General features: G+C 41.1%; 2 protein-coding genes across 2 annotated transcripts; one reads left to right on the top strand and one right to left on the bottom strand.

Annotated features, from left to right (window-relative positions):
- Positions 1 to 643: 643 nt before the first annotated feature.
- On the bottom strand, positions 644 to 15,657 carry rfx1b (regulatory factor X, 1b (influences HLA class II expression)). Its single transcript, XM_037690203.1, has 18 exons — positions 15,525 to 15,657; positions 12,281 to 12,644; positions 9,062 to 9,159; positions 8,856 to 8,945; positions 7,782 to 7,855; positions 7,381 to 7,669; positions 7,123 to 7,304; positions 6,917 to 7,036; positions 5,462 to 5,586; positions 5,063 to 5,181; positions 4,754 to 4,857; positions 4,520 to 4,671; positions 2,768 to 2,865; positions 2,180 to 2,329; positions 1,889 to 2,100; positions 1,646 to 1,799; positions 1,525 to 1,570; positions 644 to 1,443 (listed from the first exon to the last, which is right to left on the bottom strand). Exons 2-18 carry the CDS (start codon positions 12,615 to 12,617, stop codon positions 1,265 to 1,267), a joined length of 2,529 nt encoding a protein of 842 aa, XP_037546131.1. The 5' UTR covers positions 12,618 to 12,644; positions 15,525 to 15,657; the 3' UTR covers positions 644 to 1,264.
- A 987-nt stretch (positions 15,658 to 16,644) lies between these two features.
- rln3b (relaxin 3b) lies at positions 16,645 to 17,160 on the top strand. Its single transcript, XM_037690202.1, has 2 exons — positions 16,645 to 16,816; positions 16,904 to 17,160. Exons 1-2 carry the CDS (start codon positions 16,645 to 16,647, stop codon positions 17,158 to 17,160), a joined length of 429 nt encoding a protein of 142 aa, XP_037546130.1.
- The last annotated feature ends 1,135 nt before the right edge of the window (positions 17,161 to 18,295 follow it).

The following is an 18,295-nucleotide window of genomic DNA, read 5'->3' as shown; positions in this document are numbered from 1 at the left end:
AGATGTTCATCATTCATGGATCGATGTAGACACCTTATATACTCTTTGGTGGGATCTTGTAAACAGCTGATCCTGAGAGACATCCACTACAACTATAATACTTTATATATACTTTTTACTTTGTCTCAAGTAAAACCTGTAATATAACCAGCTTTGCTCCTGCCAAGTGCTGGTAGATCATGTGGTTTATAAAGGGGGGGTGGGCAGGGGGGAGACTGAGCGTCAACATAATTACATTTAGGCCAGCATCACTTAAAAAATAAACGTGCACATTAGGACATTTTAAGGCTGTAACGGTTAAACAACATAGAAATATATAAGCGATACACGATATAGGTCGTCCACAGTATGTTCAACTTAACGACTCCGAAAATAAACATTACTTTTATCTCTGCAAAAACTTTGCGATGTTTGTAGCTGGTGCAAAGGTTGCTATGGATACAGCTGAGCAGACGCTCCTGAATAGGTGGGATAAGCTTTGGCCTTGTGCTGCGGCTCACCAAGCTGCACATCATCTTGGAAAATATACGTGGAGGGTTGCATATAAAAACAAGACTGCATGTTGTAGTAGATTAAACACAAACAGCAGAATCACAATGAAGCAACTGTACAGTTTTTTACAGTTACTATAAGTTTGTGACAACACCAAAATTACTTCACATAATATTCATATTATTAATCCACCCAGACAGAATATATATATTTGTAAATACAGGTTATAAATCACTCAAAGGCACAGATTATCAGTTAGTTGGCCAAAATGAAAACAAATTATAATTAAAGTAAAACATCCACAGTCATCACCCATGTGCCAAGAACTCTGGTGCGGTATAATTCCTGAAGCTACTCCTACATGTTCTGACTGTTGTCGATCATTGATGTTCTGCTCATGCACAGTCATGTCATTGAAGACAATACCAGAGTTGTTGTTTGAGTTCAAGAGGGCGATAAGGAACACGGGACTGCTCATTTCTCGACAGCAGTCAGGTCGGTGATTAAGGCGGGGTGAGAGGGAAAATCGAGATCTGACTTTAGTGTGGATGAGCGTGGGCACCGAACAGAAGGAGAAGGCACAGAGAATCAGGGAAGGACTAAATGAAGGCAAAGAAAAGGAACGGCAGTGCAGAAACAGTATAAAAATAAGTGAAGGCTCTTCCACTTTCTCTCATGATTTACACCCATTAGAAGCAAACAGAGAGACGTGATTGTTTCAGGACGAGAAGCTGAATTTAAAGCGCAGCGCGTTAGTCATCCTGATCATCTGTTACTGCGACGGGCTGTGGCTCTCGGCCATAGTGTGCAGATTTAAGTTGATCCTGGGCTGCTTGGCGGGCGGTTCCATCACGTCCTTCTCGTCGTCGACCTTGCTCAGAGAGCTGGACTGCAGCATGATCTCTCCGCTTTCCTCCTCGCTCTCTTCTTCCTCGTCATCCTCCTCTTCCTCTGATGTAGGGAGCAACGTGACAGTACGTAATCTCATAACGGAACAACTGAACAAGTCTGAGAGGTGTACCCCCCCTTTACCTTTGTCCAGGTCTGGGGAGTTTCTGCTCTTGACACTGCTGGCAAACTGCAACAAAGACGACAAATTCAAATATGAAACGCAGCTTGTGCTCTGAGAGCAGAGAAACACACGAGTACATACTTCTCCCATAACTGCTATCGGTGTCTCCCCTTTAGCTTTGGCCACCCTGTGTTCGATCAGGTAGTACATGTACTCGTCATACAGCAAGCGGATCAGGTGGAAGGAGCCAAAACTTGCAGCACTGCGTAAGGTCAAGTCCCGGATCACCATGGAGCTGGTGAGAGAGAGCAGGAGAGATTTAAAACTTGGATCTTCATTTAAACCACATCAAACATTACATCACTTCTTTCCATTAGCCCATACCTATAGAAGGACCAGTTGAGCAGAAAGACTTTGGCAGCCTTGGGCAGGACTGTAGGGTTCTGCTCGTACGGCTTTAGGACCTGGGAGACGACACCATCCAGCCACGTAGCCCACTGTTCCAGTGAGTTCTGCTGCTGCAGAGTAGCTTTGAAGTCTTGCTCCAGCTGTTGGACCACACGGTCCTCACACTGACACACCCAGGATGCCTGCTCCTGAGAGGGACACGGGCTCAGAGTCCAGCGCCACAGTAACACACTGAAGGAGTCGACACAGACTGTAGGGCCAGCTCACCTGTACGTTGGTGAAATCGACACGGTTGAGATCCGAGAGCATTTGGTTGATCTGAGCTGGGTTCTGGAGGACGGCGCGGGCCGCCTGGGCCAGATGGTTCAGGCTGGTGTAGCGACGCAATGTCTGGGAGAAAGAGCTTACGCACACCACCTGAAGGATGGAGTGAAAGGAGAAAATGAGTGTGAAGACAACCTGCAACACAGTTTGGACACATCTGGAACAGAAAAGCACCTTTAACCCAGAGTTTCAGCAATTCAGTCAGATATGTTTAAGATCTTTTATAATCCTTTACGATTCAACTTTAAGACATGCAAGAATCACAAAATATAACACGTCACTGCCAAATGTTTTTCAAAGGTACAAATGTTATTGACTTTCATTCAAACTATAATTCAATCTGAATCATAAAAGTAGAACAAAACAGTTTCAGGAGCAGAGCGACCGGATTCTTTTGTGAGGAAAGAAATCCCTTTTGACTGGACTGCTGCATGATGGGACTTTTAGCAACACATTTTTAACAAAATATGAAGCATATTTATGGGTTAAGAGCTCTCGTGTCACTTGTTATTTAAGTATAAAAACCTTTACCTTTATGCGAACCATCTCCTCTGGGATGTTCATCATGGCACCGGTCAACCAATTCTCCAGACTCTTGGCAAAGTTGCGGATGGCCTGAGTTAAGGCACCTGAAGATGGAGGTTTGTTGTTAAGACAAAATAAGTAAAACATAACAAGGTGATGTAAAAGCCTCAAATGTTTTATTATGAAGAGGAAGAAGCCTCCACTTGTCATAGTATAGCTGTAAATGTAATGTAACAGTAGCATGTTATAACATTTACTGAACAAAAATATAAAGGCAACACTTTTGTTTTTGCTTCCAGTTTTTATGAACTGAACTCAAAAGATCTGAAACATTTTCTCACATTGTTCACAAATATGTGTAAATCTGCGTTAGTGAGCACTTTGTTGCAGAGATAACTCATCCACGTCACAGGTGGTGTGGCAGATCAAGATGCTGACCACAATAAAAGGCTACTCTGAAGTTTTGAGAGAGCGTGCAACTGGCATGCAGACCGCAGGAATGTCCACCAGAGCTGTTGCCCGTGAGTTGAATGTTCATTTCTCTACCATAAGCCGTCTACAAAGGCGTTTCAGAGAATTTGGAAGTGCATCCGACCAGCCTCACAACTGCAGGCCATGTGTAACCACACCAGCCCAAGACCTCCACATCGAGCATCTTCACCTCCAAGATCGTATGAGATCAGCTGCTGCAACAACTGGTTTGCATAACCAAAGAATTTCTGCACATACGGTCAGAAACCGTCTCAGGGAAGTTCATCTGCATGCTCGTCGTCCTCATCGGGGACTCCCCCTGACTGCAGTTCTTCGTCTTAACAGCGTTGAGTGAGCAAATGTTCACATTCGATGGTGTACAAAGTATGTTGGTGTTCTCGTTTTCACTGTACAGGGCAGATGGCAGACTGCATGCACGGTGCTGTGTGGGTGAGAGGTTTGCTGATGTCAGCGTTGTGAAGTGAGTGGCCCATGGTGGTGGTGGGGTTATGGTATGGGCAGACGTATGTTATCGACAATGATCACAGGTGCATTTTATTCAAATATTGTGATACTGTGACGAGACCCTGAGGCTCGTTGTTGTGCCATTCATCCATGACCACCCCCTCATGTTGCAGCAGGATAATGCACGGCACCATGTTGCAAGGATCTGTACACAATCCCTGGAAGCTGAAAACACCCCAGTTCTTGCACGGCCAGCATACTCTCCGGACATGCCATCCATTGAGCATGTTTGGGATACTCTGAATCGGCGTATACGACAGCGTGTTCCAGTTCCTGACAATATCCAGCAACTTCACACAACCACTGAAGAGGAGTGGACCAACACTCCACAGGCCATAACCTGATCAACTCTATGTGAAGGAGATGTGCTACACTGCGTGAGGCAAATGGTGGTCACACCAGATACTGACTGGTTTTCTGCACATTTGCACATTTTAGAGTGGCCTTTTATTGTGGTCAGCCTAAGGCATATGCTCAGTAATCATGCTGTCTAATCAGCATCTTGATCTGACACACCTGTGAGGTGGATGGATCATCTCAGCAAAGGAGAAGTGCTCACTAACACACATTTGCACAAATCTGTGAACAATATTTGAGAGAAAAAGCCTGTTGAGTACAAAGAAAAAGTCTCAGCTCTTTGAGTTCAGCTCATGAAAAATGAGAGCAAAAACAAAAGTGTTGTGTTTATATTTTTGTTCAGTTTAGATTGAGTGTAGGTTTCAGTCAACTTGTACATATCAGTTGCACGACTAAGTAACTTACTAGGGATGGGTCTGAGCACGTCAGGGATGAGGATTTCCACCAGCGTCTGGTAGAGCAGGTTGTCACACTCCTTCGTCCAGCATAGAACTGGTTCAAACTTGCAGAGAGCCACCAGGCAGGATTTGGGCAGACGTTTCTCTGATTCGTTATGTCTGGTGGAACAGAGCGTTTTTTGTTTCCGTTACAGCAGTAAATCAGATGATAAGAATATGAACATATATTTTAGACACTTACAGGTTGACTGATTCTGTATCGTTGCTCTGACTGAACCTCCAGAAGGATTTCCAAAGTGGCTCAACAAGAGTGAACTGAAGGTTGACCATCACATCCAGGACAGCCTGTGAGGGAGGTCATTTATAATGTTATGGAGGTCTTTATGCTTTATGTTCACTAAATATATATATATATTTAAATAGTGCAAAAAGTTTAATAATATGCACTGCAAGAAAGCATAGCTCCAGACAAAAGTGTGCTGTTGGTGTTAGAAATGTAACAGAAAAGAACATGAAGTATTGAAATGAAGTCGTCCTGACAGCTGCTTACCTCACAGTGTTCTCTGTACAGGTTCTGAAAGGCCTTGACGTGTTCTAAAAGGATCCCATAGGGCAGGGTTTGACCTTGTAGATCCATTTCTACAAAGTTTGGCAAAAGCTTTGATGCCTCTATAGATGATAAAGTGTAAGACATAATGTCACAGTTTCTTCACAGATGCCCCATCTTTAAAACTGTTCATATCTTTAGTACTTTTTTCTCTACAGAGAGCTAAATGGCCATAAACTGTAAGCTGAATACCACACAGAGAACAAAAAACAATAATAAGTTTATTATCCTAAACTCACATACTGCTTCAGTTTTATAACAGCTAAAATAAAAATAGATCACACTTAATAAAAGTATGTAATACCATGTAGGCTTTAATTAAGCAGAGTGAAGGTGTCTCACCCAGGAACTGCTGATACTGTTGAACCTGGGCTGAAATATCACCAAGAGCCGCTACCTGCTGCTGACCTGGCCCACCTGACGTCCCATTGGCAACGCCCTGCGCCTTCTGAAGCGGCTTTATCCTACTGGAAAGAGTGCACATTACTCAAGGAAGCTGGGAGCAGGTCAAACCTTGTCAATGGTGGTACTGTACACACAACGATGTGATGTTGAAGAATGTGTTAACACTCAGAATGTGCAGCGGCTAACTCTCAGTTACTACCAAACGACATTAAGCTCAATTTAGCACATTTAGCTGCATATTCAATGATTACTTCTAGAAAGTTTGACTGACCAGTGGCTCATTAAATCATTTGAAAACTAGCACAACTAATTTCAATAGTTCAGGCATAGTTTTAAAACCAGATCTTGCGTGATAAGTTACTACATAGTTTGTGTTGGGAATGACTTTTGGGTACAAAAACAATGTATTTTAGCTCAGTATCTGTAAAAATAGCTGAATTAAAGCCATTTTTGTTTTTGATATGTTTCAGTTAATTGTGGAGGCCATCTTGAATGGGGCTGACCTGACAGAATAATCAACTGTAGATGCACATCCAATGAATTTTCTGGGTTTAACTCAAATTTGTCCAGGGGTTCATGAGATGTTTTGCTAACACTACAGACATTATGAACACACATGGGCACAAACAGACTGAAACATTACTGTCTGCTTTCTGCAGTGGGTAATATTCATATGTCCAGGAGTGTTTAAAACCAGCTACAATTACTTTTTAGTTAACCAACACCGTTAGTTCCCGTATTTAAATAAATACTTTCACATACTTGAACACACCACAAACCAATTCTTACTGTGATGACATACAATAATGCAGTGGTTCCCAAACGTTTTCTGCTGGGCTCCGCTTTGGTTTATAAGAACCCCCCTTAAGTGAGCATTTGCTGGAACGAATGCAGCTTTAGTAAAGAGACTGTTGTGCACGGCAGTTTATGAGTTTTTGTGTGGAAAAAGTGAACTGTCTTTGTTTCTTTGTGCTCTGAATGTTTTGTCTCCAGGTGGCATCTTAGCTTGTTAGGCTTCAAACTGTCACAAGCTAGCACTTTAAGGCAGGCAACACATTACGGTCTCTCCTTATTACCCACCAGTGAGCAGGTGAAGCCAAGGGAAGATATGCTTCGTCATATTTTCTACTCTTTGGTTTGGAGGGAAGTTGGTTTGGAAACATATTTACCGATGCTTCATCTTCTGCTCTGTGTTTATGTGGGCGCCCCATCAAAAACCTGCGCATTATGTCCAAGCATTCATTTTTTAAATTCACTCATACTCCTCCGTCCTGCAATGGCTCGGCACTCCCTCTAGGAGGCGCGTCCCCCCACTTTGGAAACCACTGCAATAATGCAGTATTATATTTCAATCAGAATAAAGCCAAAATGGCTAACGGTACATGCTCACACCTGTTTTTCTGTGAGAAAGGCTGCTGCCTCATCGCCATGTGCTGTTGTTCATCCATGAGTCTGAGTAGAGGAGAGCCAGATTTGATCCTCAGTCCATAGTAGTGGTACTTAGAATTTCCTCTGAAATGCAGAGAGTGAAAAAGTTACGGCAACATCCCAGAAACTGCTTGAACACAGGGCAGGTTGCTTTGTGTTTGTGTGTGTACCTGGTTCCTAATCTGCGTGTGCGGAGCCCCATGAAGACAGCCCTGATGAGTTTACCAAAGGATGCAGCATTAACAGGTTCAAGTTTCTGCTCCTGGCAGTGCAGGAGGTAGTGGTAGTAGAGGGTGCAGCGAGGCAGACTGACACCCTCAGCACCCTCATAGTTTTCAAGCAACCACTGCACCTGGAGATGATGGACATCGTAGAGGTCAATGTTCTGAATATTTTACTCTGTCACTGAGGTCTCACTTTGAACTCACAGTAGCAGGTGGGGCTCGAGAGTTTGGGCTCGAGTAGATTTGTCCTCCTCCTCCGCCACCTGCTCCGCCTCCTCCTCCCAATGCATAGCTTCCCTGGATGACGTACCCCCCTCCACCTGCCACGGCAGCTCCACTATTTGCTCCAGTCGTTGCCACGGAAACTGCTTGTGAGGTCACAGATATGGAGATGTCTGACTCAGAACTAGGCGTGGCATCAAAAAAGGTGGAGGACGTGGGAGGTGTCTGAGAAAAGAGGGGCGAGTCGGAGAAGGGGTAGCTGCTCGATCGGCTGAACAAGAAAAGACGATGACACACAAACGGAACGTCAGTGCGTCGCTCAGTGACCGGTAAAGCTGCAACATGTGTGCGATTGACCACATGTAAAAGATCTCACTGCTTACATAGTGGGTGTGGTGAAATTTGCATCTCCTGCTCCGTCCACGTACTGCACCTGACCCGAATACACATGCTCCACCTGAACAACGAGGAAAGAGGAGATCAGCAGTACTGATTTTTGGCCACAGGTCATCAACCATGAGATGCAGCAGAGTAACCAAAAACATCAACATACATCTCATAAATTAATATTTCTGACAAACTGATTCATTTTATTCCCGTTTTTTACTTTTTGATGTGAATTTATTCTTTACAACTCTTTCAACTCTGTACATAAACATCTGTTTAGATAAACTTGTTAGCTAAATGCTACACTGGAACCATTAGTTGGACACTAGCCTTGTGGTGTAACAAGTTGGTCATGTTGAAATGAACACGGTCTTGTTCAGCTTTGTGCATGAACGTGTTCATGTTCGGTACAGTGAGCTGAACAAGTGTGTTCTGAAGTGACGAGTGCTACACTCCAGCAACAATCAGCAGGTGATATAAAGTAACTTTTTAACTTTTCCCTAAAGGTTAGAGCTAACACAGCATTTGTAAACAATTTGAAACAACACATCAGATAAACTTCTGCCAGTGACTGACCATAAGAGAAAACACTCAGAAAACCACGAGCCAATCGAGCTGAGCTGAATATAGCATGTAAAGTTGTAAAGACATTTTTGTCGCTTTAAAAAGCTCATTTGTCTGTGAAGCAGTTGTTGGAGAAGTTAATGACTAGTGTCATACAAACTGGAATTAAGAAGATACAGATCAGAACTACTCATTTAAAAGAGCATAAACTAACAGGAACTACCATATATGTAATTAATTCTTGGGGCTGTGAAGTTAGTTCCAAAAGTCAAATGGTGACCTTTGAATTTGAAACTGATCGTTTTAATCTGTGTGAATGCACTTTGAGCTAGCTCTTGCATTGTGTGCTGTTGCATAATCCATAATGAAGTGATGTTACATATCCCATGTCTGTAAAGGGGTCAAAAAGACCAAGAAGAGACTGGGATGAAGTGTGCACAGATTCACAGATTTGAGGAAAGTTCTTGACGTATGTATTGCATATTGTCTCATGTATGATCCTGTACCTCCTGGTTAATATGGACAGACTGTAGGTTGCTGATGTGGCCTGTCTGAATCCTCTTGGCTGCCTGCGACACTGCTTGCAACACTGACCTCTGCGGGAAAGTACATCCAGAGTGTCAGACACAACTGCATACGTACTCTACCCCATGCTAAGGTCTGCTGCTACATAGTCATACACATGATATTTGTGTGTACGTATGTATCTTACCTGTGGGGTGGTCTGCACGGGTTGGACCACCTGCGTTGGAACACCGGGCGCCGGTGGGCTGGAGTCGGACAGACTGTCATTGGAGTGAACAGAGCCATCTGTGGAAGACGAATCAGGAATAGAGGAGGTTTTACAAGATCATCAAACGAATCTCAACTGAAAAAAAACACCCATCCTTCAAAACAAGTTCAGTACTCACGGCATACTGCCTCCAAATCATAATAACAGCCACCGCAGAACATCCTGCAACTACCGTAAATGTCGTTTTTACTTTTTCTTCAATTAAGCAAAGCAGGAGAGGAGTGTGAGTGTATCTGTCTACCTCTCCCTTCATCCTTATATCTTGCATGCAGTAGGACAGCCTTGGACAGCTAATCTCCCCAGATGGAGGGAAAAATCCCTCCATCTTGTAAACATGCAGATCAGATGAGAGAGGGAAATGAGAGATACATGTGGGCTGATGAACAGGAGGAGAAAACAGAGAGTGGACCGTGACAGAGGAGACGACAGTCACTATTTTGTAAACTTCAGGGTTAAAAAATAAAATAAAGAAAAACTTAAGAGGGGTCACTTTCTTAACTTGGGCTGAAAACAGATTAAATATAGAAATCTGACTTAGTTTCAAACCCATCACGGCACATCTCACCTCAGACCTTTACACATTTCATCTGAAACAACACAACATTTTAACAACTTTTATCCTTTTCCTCAATAATGTTGGACTATTTATTTATTCACTCATCACTACACGTTTCACCCTCACAGATTTTTTGCAGGAAGCTGAATATTAAAAGTATATATTTTTTTCTGTTTGCTACTTTTATCCCAAAGTTCTATTAATTTAATTGTTGAAGAGACTAATGTTCTATTTGGTCTGTGATATCGTCCAGGTCAGTCTGATCCTAAAACTACCTGTAGTTGGTGTAACCATGTTTAATTATCGTTTTACAACTAGCTTCTTTTATGTGTAGCACTAGCTAAGTTGAAGTTGTTAAGTTAGAAACAGTTTTTAAATGAAAAACAGAATTTAAGTGTTTTATTTAAAGTTAACTAGAAATCAATTATTTCTGCATTATAAAATTGTGCATACAGTGGTGTAGTGTTTGTGAAGCCTTTAAAGTTTTCTATATTTCTGCATAAATATGACCGAAAACATCATCAGATTTTCACACAAGTCATAAAGGGAGATGAAGAAAACCAAGTAAAACAAATGAAACAAAAATATTATACTTGGTCATTTATTTATTGAAGAAAATGATCCATCGTTACATATTTGTGAGTGGTAAAAGTATGTGCACCTCTAGGATTAGCAGATACTGAAAGCAAAGGTTCACATACTTTTACCACTCACAAATATGTAATACTGGATCATTTTCCTCTGTAAATAAATTACCAAGTATAATAGTTTTGTCTCATTTGTTTAACTGGATTCTCTTTATCTACTTTTAAGACTTGTGTGAAAATCTGATAATAGGTCATATTTATGCAGAAATATAGAAAATTATAAAGGCTTCACAAACATTCAAGCACCACTGTAATTTAACAAACAAATGTGTCAAACTGTTTTATTATTATACAGCTAAATGAATGTGAAATAAATAAAATAACTCCTGTATTTCAATTTGAACTCCAGTAAAAATGTTTAACTTTATTCAGAATCATAGCATATGTTGTTCCTAAAATAGAAGTACATAAAAGTCAAACAGATTCCTCTTTTATAAAGTGTGTTTGCTGATTAAGATGCACAAGTTAAGTAAGTAGAATTTAAGGAACGTAACATTTTAATTAAAATTGTTGTACAGCTTATATACAGGCCTAAGTTATGAGAAGTCGCTGAGCAGTGGGCCTCAAATCTCATTCTAGGTGAGAGTGCACACTGTCACCTGATATGAACAGGCAAAACAGTCTAGAATAGATGGCTCTAAATTTAACATAAAGGACAGATTAAAGCAAACTATTGGTACAATTATTCCTTGTTTTAGTTAACACTATTTAATGTTTTTTTAATTCCATAAATATATTTTCTGGTTTAAACATTTCAAGTCATTTTAGTCATAAGCCAACAAAAGCCTGAATTTTTTCCCTCAAAATTAAAGATATGTTGGTACAAAAAATCACAGCTTTTACTATAGTACAACAGTCTTTTAAATCAATAGTTATTAAAAGTATTTTTTTTAATCATTAAATGTGACTGATCCTTGATCATGAGGCTGAGTAAACGAGAAAAACTTTAAGGTATAGTGTACTCTGTAACAAAAACATACATATAGCCCTTTTTTTCTACGCAGACGCACATCAATGAGCACATCAGGGGTGATATGGGGTTCAGGGTCTTTCAAAGGTATGCTTCAATATGTCAATTTGGGAATTTAGAAATGGACCCATCAACCTTTTATTTATTAACATTTATTTAACCAGGCAAATCCCACTGAGATTACAGATCTCTTTTGCAAGGGAGGCCTGGGCCTGGAGGCAGCCTAGCACGCATGTTTGGTCTGTGGAAGGAAACCGGCGGACCCGGAGAAAACCAACGCAAGCACAAGAAGGACATGCAAACTCCACACAGAAAGACCCCAGGTCCAACCGGGGATTGAACCCAAGACCTTCTTGCTGTGAAGCAACAGTGCTAACCATTGAGCCGTCATGCTGCCTGCTTTTGATTACCAAACAACTCTACCACACAATCCTCATATCTGATGATTAGAACCATCCATCCATCCATTATCTTTTACCCGCTTCTTCCTTTTGGGTCACGGGGGTCGCCGGTGCCCATGTCCAGCAATCACTGTGCGAGGGGCGGAGTACACCCTGGACGGGTCGCAAGTCCATCACAGGGACACATAGAGACAAACGAGACAAACAACCATTCACTCTCTCACTCACACCTAGGGACAATTCAGAGTTACCAATCAGCCTAACATGCATGTTTTTGGTCTGTGGGAGTAAACCGGAGTACCCGGAGAAAACCCACGCATGCACGGAGAGAACATGCAAACTCCACCCAGAAAGGCCCCTGGACCGGGGTTTGAACCAAGGACCTGCTCGCTGAGAGGCAGCAGCTCTACCAGTTGCGCCACCGTGCTGCCCTGGACCCCAACAATGAACCAATAAACCTTTAGTGGACAAAGTAAGCTTACCTGCAGGGTTACAGAGGGTGTAATATTTATGCAAGTTGCTGGTGTGTGTAACGTGGGTATGTTCTGTTACTCGTTGTCTCACCTGAAACCGTTACTATGATATACTGGGGCGAGGTCTGTCCATTACTCTTCTGAACTGCAGTTTGCTGCATATTGTAAGACTGTGTGGGAGTTGTTAGGACCACTGGCTTCTGGCTCTGGGTCTGGGTGGGTGGCGCTTGAGAACAAAGTGCATCCTGTCCCGTTTTAGAGGCCACGGCTGCTTGGTTCGCTGATGAAATTGTTCCAGAGGCTGGTGAGACCTCGGACAGGAAGTGTGCGGTCTTGACAGATGAGGGTGTGGTGACAGCAGGTGTTGCCATGGTTACTGTACTGGCCTGCTGTGGCTGAAGGTCCTCAGAGTATCCACAAGTTGCCATGGCGACCAGTGTATTCAGGCACTAGATCTGTGGATAAAAGAGGCAGAATTCATTAAAGAAAGTGCTTTGAACAAGCACTGAAACACACAATGCTGTATTATTATCTCTAAACTCTGGACAGTTTGAGCAAACAGACTTTGTGTGTGTGTGTGTGGGGGGGGGGGGGGGGGGTATTGTAACATAAACTAGAGAAGGAAGCAGGCTTTTGTCTGAGATGAAGCACTGGTCAAACGCCTTTTCCTGTTTGGTCTACAATATGAAAGTGTAATCTTTCTCTTGACAAACAAATCTATTCTATTGTGTTAAGAAGTTAAGACATATGTAGAGGCCAGGCACATAAGTTGAGGTGAATTAAAACAACACAATCTCATTAGTCAGGTTGTACAACTTGGTGAAAAGCTTATATTAATAATTCAAGCCAATGACAGTAAGAACTTCAAGCCAGACATATTCGACTAGTGGTCCACGGGCCAGATATGGACCTTTTAAAAGTTTTTTGGCTCCCACAAAGCTGCCAGAATCCCAAACTGATTTATTTTAATATAAGCTTTATATAATTTCAATACACAGAGCTACTTCTATACCTTGAATTATTAAACTAGAAGTCTGCCCCTGTTAAACAGACAATATTTGGTAAACCGTGACAATGCAAAGGTGTGGGATAAGAAAACATGTGCACCTTTAAGTAGGTATTTAATTGACCCATCCATCTGACCTGTGCCATGCAGTACAAACAGAACACAACAGCAGAAGTGACACTAATTCATCTCACGACAAGCATCAAGATGCATCTTTTAAAGCTAAATTGATTGATAATAGATTTAGATTTTGACAATTTCAAAGCAAATGTTCACTTTGTCAACAGCAATCAATATTTAACGATGTTGAGAAATAACAGAGCTGGAGACATTTAGGCCAAACCTTAAAAGTGACATTATATGTAATCTCATGTAATATCACAAGAAGTCACACAAGTGTTGGCTGTGACCCTCAGTTACTACCACAATAAATGTCTCTTGAATGGAAACTGACTGAGCTGCAACTATTTGTGTATTCTAAGATCAATTGGCTGTAGAGGCCATCTTGAAATGACCTGGTTTCAAAAGTTAATCAGTTGCAGATGTACAAGATTGGGGTCACTGAACAAAATGCTCTCCATCATGGACACCCTTCATGAATCATGACACCCAACAAAGGCAGAGAAGCTCCTTTTCCAAGTTTCCCTCAACACCATTGCAACAAAGACTACAGAAAATAATTCAGTTGTTTATAATTTCACTTTAAAACAGCTCATTTCTGACTGAAATTTTATCACCAATAAATGTATGCCTGCATATAACAGTAACAATATTTTATAAACAATATACAGTACATAAGTTATGTGTACCCTGCCATCACTGCACTACTTCTCTTTTAATCTGCACTCATTGATCACGATTTATTATTATGATTGTTGCTTTACTCATAACTTTGAATCTGTCTGATGTAGTGACAAACCAATTTCCCATAGGAGATCAATGTTTTTTCTATTCTAGACAACAGACGCAGTTGACTAACAGCAAACTGCGACATTTAAAACAACGATTTTGCACAATTTGTTGGAATATGTGCTGGGATGAAAAATTTCAAATTTTGAAACAATTTAGGATCAGTTGGTTGGGACAACATTCTTGAATTTGACTGAATCAAAAAGTTAATTAATTGTAGATCTGCATTCATTGATTACTTGCTGCAAGTTTCATTCAAACTAGCCCTGAGGTTCATGAGATATTTTAATAAACAGACAGACACACCCTGTCATTGGCCAAAACATATTCGATTTTACGCCACGGACAACAATTATTGCCTGTGGCCCTCAAACGCCTAGTAATTTTTATATATGGCCCACTTGTAACTGAATAGCCCTGCTTTGGGACATCCTATTTGGCGAACAGCCACTCCTGAGAAAACCAACGCAGCCACACTAGTCTGCGATCATTAGGTGTTGTGCTGAAAAACGCACCCCTGCTGTAAAGCGCACCGTCATACGAAACCCATTTTGAAGAAGTTTTGTTTCGCAACAGACAAACGTGACGCACAGGCTTTAAGAAAACAAATGTCTACAACTATCTACTTAGGATATCTGCCTATAAGATTTTCCGGGGAAGAGACGTGTGTAAATCAAGCCCTTAGACGTTTATAGCCTCCAAAATAAAAAAAAAAGGGTGTCAAATTATCACTTTTCTCAGCGTAGTTAAACGCGTTTCCCTACGTTAGAGGGTTTTCATCGCGGGGGTACTTTTTTCGATACAACACATTCACTCGACTTTTATAGAGTGACTTGACGAATTCACTGTCACACCAAAAACTTTTTCAAGTTATACTTTATTAAAAAACAACGCACTGAACTGCTATGCCTCGTATTAAAACTCAGACACACTTAAAATGCGTGAGCGCTTTTATGTGCGTACATGCGTTATGTTTTTTTTTTTTTTTTTTTTGGACAGCTTTGAAAAGTGAGTTCAGATACTGTACGTAGCCTTCCTTGCTAGCAGCTGACGTCGAGTTGTGACGTTAAAAAGAGCTAGCTTCTTATAAATTAGTTCATAGATATAGAGCCGCGCTCTGATAATCAATCACGCCTAGTTGTATTTTTGTGGTAACCGAAACTGCAAATAACCAACTTGAACACTATGACAGACGGAGCTCTTTAAAAAGTACGATTGGCAGTACAACCCCTCCGCCATCTTGTGCTCTTATCAAAGATCTGGCATCGCCATAACAACGGTCGGTTTGGAAAGAAGCTAGCAACCACTTCATCACCCGATAGGCTTGACCGAGTCCACGTTAACAATTGCCATTGCACACAAACACACGTTAATAATTTACAAAACAAAACAACAAATTCTGAGACGTTTTACTTTTCACCTTTATGTCCCAGTATTGTCCTTAATAGTCGTTAAAGTTTATTCCCTTAGAGCTCGCTTGTTGTTGTTGACTCCGGTTGCTTGGCTCTCGTCGCCAGGACTACCGTGACTATGGCGCCTATCCTTCACCGGGGCAACTGTTGCTACCCTCCACTCATTGCGCCGCCCACTGCTAAGCGCTGATTGGATAAGACTGGGGGTGGTCGTGATGTCATTAAAATTATGGATTGCTGATTGGTTGGTAGTGCTTGTCTTTCATTTACACCATCCTAATCTTTTCTTTTTACTTGCACCGACTAGTTAAATGGAAAACATTTAATACCAGAGATTAGCTAAAGATTTAATGATTTTAGTCCCTTAATATACTCACATATAAATTAATAAATAATAAATATAGTTAATGTACTTAGTTCTACATTTTGAGGACATAAATTACCTGATGCACAAGATGTTTTTAACCAGTGCAGAACTTTATGGACTTGAGAGTACTCTTCCCATGTCAGTTTATAATTATTTCAGTTAGAATGTTGTCTACAGCCATTTTGTAAAACATAACAGGAATTTAGGATATAAATATGGCTGTTTTGCATGGCCTTAAGTAATACCCATCCATTATCTTTACCCGCTTCTTCATTTTTTTAAGTAATACTTTTGCTTGAATTGTGCAATACTCAGAATTTCTTGTCAGTTTTTAGACAGCATGCATTGTAATATCTCTTGAGTGTCCTCCTGTGAGTGTGACACCATCATCTTGCATTCTAGTTTCCCTTAGTGTGACTGGATAGCGATCTCCACCCAATGCTCAGCAGAGCAGATATACGGTGATTGTACTGGTGACACCTGCCACAAATGAAATGATGCAAAGGACGGAAAGGCCACCAAAATGTCAGAGGTGATTAGATTGCCAAGAGTTTTGCTGACCTCACCTCTAGTATCATACTCTACTTAATCACAACCTTTTCTTGTCTTCTGGGCATTGTTGCACCCAAAGGTCTCCAGTCTTATCTTTGAGTTTGACAAAAAATGGAAGTGATATGAGTGTCCATCTTTGAGTTTCTGAAGCCTATAAAAGGTGAGATGGTCTGTCCAAATTTAACCATAAGCCACTGAGACGTGGAACCATGTGGAAAGCAACACTCTTGACCTTGAGTTTGTTGGTGGCACTGGTACACAAGACGCAGTGCAATGACGGTCATTCCTCTTTCTATGGGGTGAAACTGTGCGGAAGAGAGTTCATACGGGCTGTAATCTTTACATGTGGTGGATCTCGCTGGAGGAGAAGCGGAGACTCAGGTAAGACTATGACATAAACGAAAACCAGTTTATATTTGTGATATGTTCAAACCAAATTTCTATTTTGCCTTTTTGTGATTATCGTAGCTCTCATCAAAGAGGAGACCCTTGATTCATGGAACAATCCAATTTCTCAACTTTCTGGCGAGCTGGATCCAGATAAATCCCAATCATGGAAAAATAAAATGTTGGAAATGGCTGCTGGGTTCACCCGTCCAGTCTCAGAGGAGGTGATGGAGGCTCTTCAGAGCGTAGATAGGAAAGGACGGGACGTTGTGGTCGGACTGTCCAGTGCTTGCTGCAAGTGGGGCTGCAGCAAGAGTGAAATCAGCTCTCTGTGCTGAACCTGGCTACACAGAGAGTTCTGCCATCTCTTGTAATTTTTCAGTCTGTACATGTATCTTTTGTATATTCCAAATTAATGCAGTGGCTTTACTTCAAAATGTGTTGCTGTGTCTGTCATTTAATAAAGTATTGAGTAGTTGGTTTATTAGTATTTGTTCATTTAAATGTACTGTACACGACTAAAATATTTTATGCAATTAAATCTGCTCCCATGCTTTGTGTTTCACAAACTGAGCTGTCATAAAACTAAACTACTAAAACAATAAAATTAGCAAAAAAGCAATGATGTAAACACACACACAATACAAACTAAAAACAAGAAAGTAAAAAAAAATAACACTAGAGAAGATGCATTTTCTGCAAAAAATATATTGTGGCTAAATTACTGCTAAAATTTGATGAGTTAACGGGGCGGCCTGGTGGTGCAGTTGGTAGAGCCATCCCCAGTAAGATGGTTGCCAGTTTGAATCACCAGTCTGGACCATTCTGGGAATTTGCATGTTCTCTTCGTGCATGCGTGGATTTTCTCTGGGTACTCCGGTTTCCTCCCACAGACCAAAAACATGCATGTTAGGCTGATTGGTAACTCTAAATTGTTCCTAGGTGTGAGTGAGAGAGTGAATGATTGTTTGTCTCGTTTGTCTCATGTGTCCCTGTGATGGACTGGAGACCTGTCTAGGGTGTCCCCCACCTCTTGCACAGTGACTGTTGGACATGGACACCAGTGACCCGGAAAGGAAGAGGTGGATAAAGATAATGGATGGTTGTATGGATGAGTTAAAGGAAATAAATTGTTTTAAAAAATTGTTAAAGTTGAACGCAGAAAAACAAAAACGAAAATCCACAAAACCCTGAGCAAACGCTAAAATTAAGAATACATTTAGTTTAAAGCTATAGAAAGAAATGTGGCTAAATGAGCTAAACTGTAGCTAAAATTTAAATGTAGCAAACTTGAAGCCAAAAAGCTAAATCTAGTAAAATAATGGCTAAAATCTAAAATACCGCTAAGTAAAACAGCGTTTAAAACTTCAAGTTAGCAAAAGAAATGTAAAATCAAATAAGCAAAACTTTTGTTAAAAGTTAAATGTTACAAGTATTAAAACTGTAATTAAACCTACAAGTAGACAACTCATA

This window comes from Nematolebias whitei, chromosome 16, assembly GCF_014905685.2.
Source record: "Nematolebias whitei isolate Nwh7 chromosome 16, NemWhi1, whole genome shotgun sequence".
Taxonomy (NCBI): Eukaryota; Metazoa; Chordata; class Actinopteri; order Cyprinodontiformes; family Rivulidae; genus Nematolebias; species Nematolebias whitei.
The sequence above is the reverse complement of the archived record's forward strand: the minus strand, read 5'-3'. Positions and strand labels throughout refer to the sequence as shown.